Raw genomic sequence first — 1,386 nt, 5'->3', positions numbered from 1 at the left:
TTTTTTTACAATATATATATATATTTTGAAGGTTTCCACTCTTTGAAATGTTTATTTTCTTAAACAAGAATTGTAATAACAGCTGACGAAATTTTTAGAACATATGTTTAACACCAAGTTGTTAATTCTTGAAGATTTCTGTTGAATTCAACTGGAGTTGTAAGACTTTGTGGCTATGAAAGTTTGGCAAAATTCTCTCATGTTGATACTTATTGTCACTGGACACTCTTGGAAAAGATCAAATTAGCTTTTCTGGTGTTTAGTTTACTCTGACACTGAAACAGAGTGAAAATAAACTATATAATTCATTAGGTGTGAAAGGACCTATCCTACTACTGCTGAAATTTATGCCAAAATTGCCAGTGGTTTTCTGTAGGATCAGGATTAAGTCCATCAAGAAAATGTCAATTGCTTTATGTATGCATGTATGTATGTATTTATTTATTTATAACGTTGGAGAATCTTGTCATTATGCTGGCCAAAATTGAAGAGTTTTTTTAGACTTCAGAACTGACCAGTTCAATTTTAATTTCCACTTAAGGAACATCATCAGAAACAGTGGTTGCAGACCAGAAACTGGCTATGCATGTTAGTATGCCAGCTTTTAGCCACTGTACTAATCTGAAGTGCTGGGCAACACTTCAGAGAGGCAGCTAATCATTATTAATTCCTTTAGAATTCATTGCAATAACATCAATCATGGTGAACTCATTTGGTATTAATATGGATGTAATGTGAAAATGAATAATGCACACAAGAGTTTTTATATTCCTATTTTAGAAAAATAGTTATGAACAGTGTATTTCTCTTTCCATCATCAAATCAGAGCTACCAAGAGATTTTCTATCAATTACCTTCATCATCATTCCAGCTGAAATCTTGTCAGAGCAAACATATTTCAAAGGATTATATCCAACTCCATTACAGCATTCTTCGCTCTTTGGAATAAGTTCAGTCTCACAGCATTTTACTGGCACTTGGTCATTCTTTCTACCATGTGCTAGGGACTCACCACTGGAACCTGAGCAGCATATGGTATCTGACTTATTCACGTATTCTTGCCCACAACAGAACATCCCTGAAATGAGTAAACAAAACAATATATCTGAATACGAAATGCAAAAAAAATAAAGAAATGGATAGAAAGGAAAGGAGAAAGTTCAGAATGCAATATATATTGGCATAAAATCTACAGCAGCTGGAATTATGCAGATGTAGCTAAAGTGAGATTAAATTCGAACATGAGGTGATTGAAGTAAGCATCGTGACTTTCAGACCTACTGGAAACAATCAAGAATTAGAGGAATAAACAGGGTCCCCGAAATCAATGTTTGCCACTGCTGAATATTTTTTAAGACCTTAGCTGTGAAATACCATACTAAGGTA

At 33.8% G+C, this 1,386-nt stretch overlaps 1 protein-coding gene across 1 annotated transcript in view; it reads right to left on the bottom strand.

Moving 5' to 3' along the window:
* LOC103807308 (usherin-like) overlaps window positions 1-1,078 on the bottom strand; it is a gene marked incomplete at its 5' end in the record, with an annotated part of 81,574 nt that extends 80,496 nt beyond the window's left edge. The window contains 1 exon segment of the mRNA XM_009080036.1: window positions 855-1,078. Coding sequence (XP_009078284.1) covers window positions 855-1,078 — 224 coding nt within the window.
* Between the last annotated feature and the right edge of the window lie 308 nt (window positions 1,079-1,386).

This window comes from Acanthisitta chloris, unplaced genomic scaffold (assembly GCF_000695815.1).
Source record: "Acanthisitta chloris isolate BGI_N310 unplaced genomic scaffold, ASM69581v1 scaffold1158, whole genome shotgun sequence".
In the NCBI taxonomy this organism is placed as follows: domain Eukaryota; kingdom Metazoa; phylum Chordata; class Aves; order Passeriformes; family Acanthisittidae; genus Acanthisitta; species Acanthisitta chloris.
The sequence above is the reverse complement of the archived record's forward strand: the minus strand, read 5'-3'. Positions and strand labels throughout refer to the sequence as shown.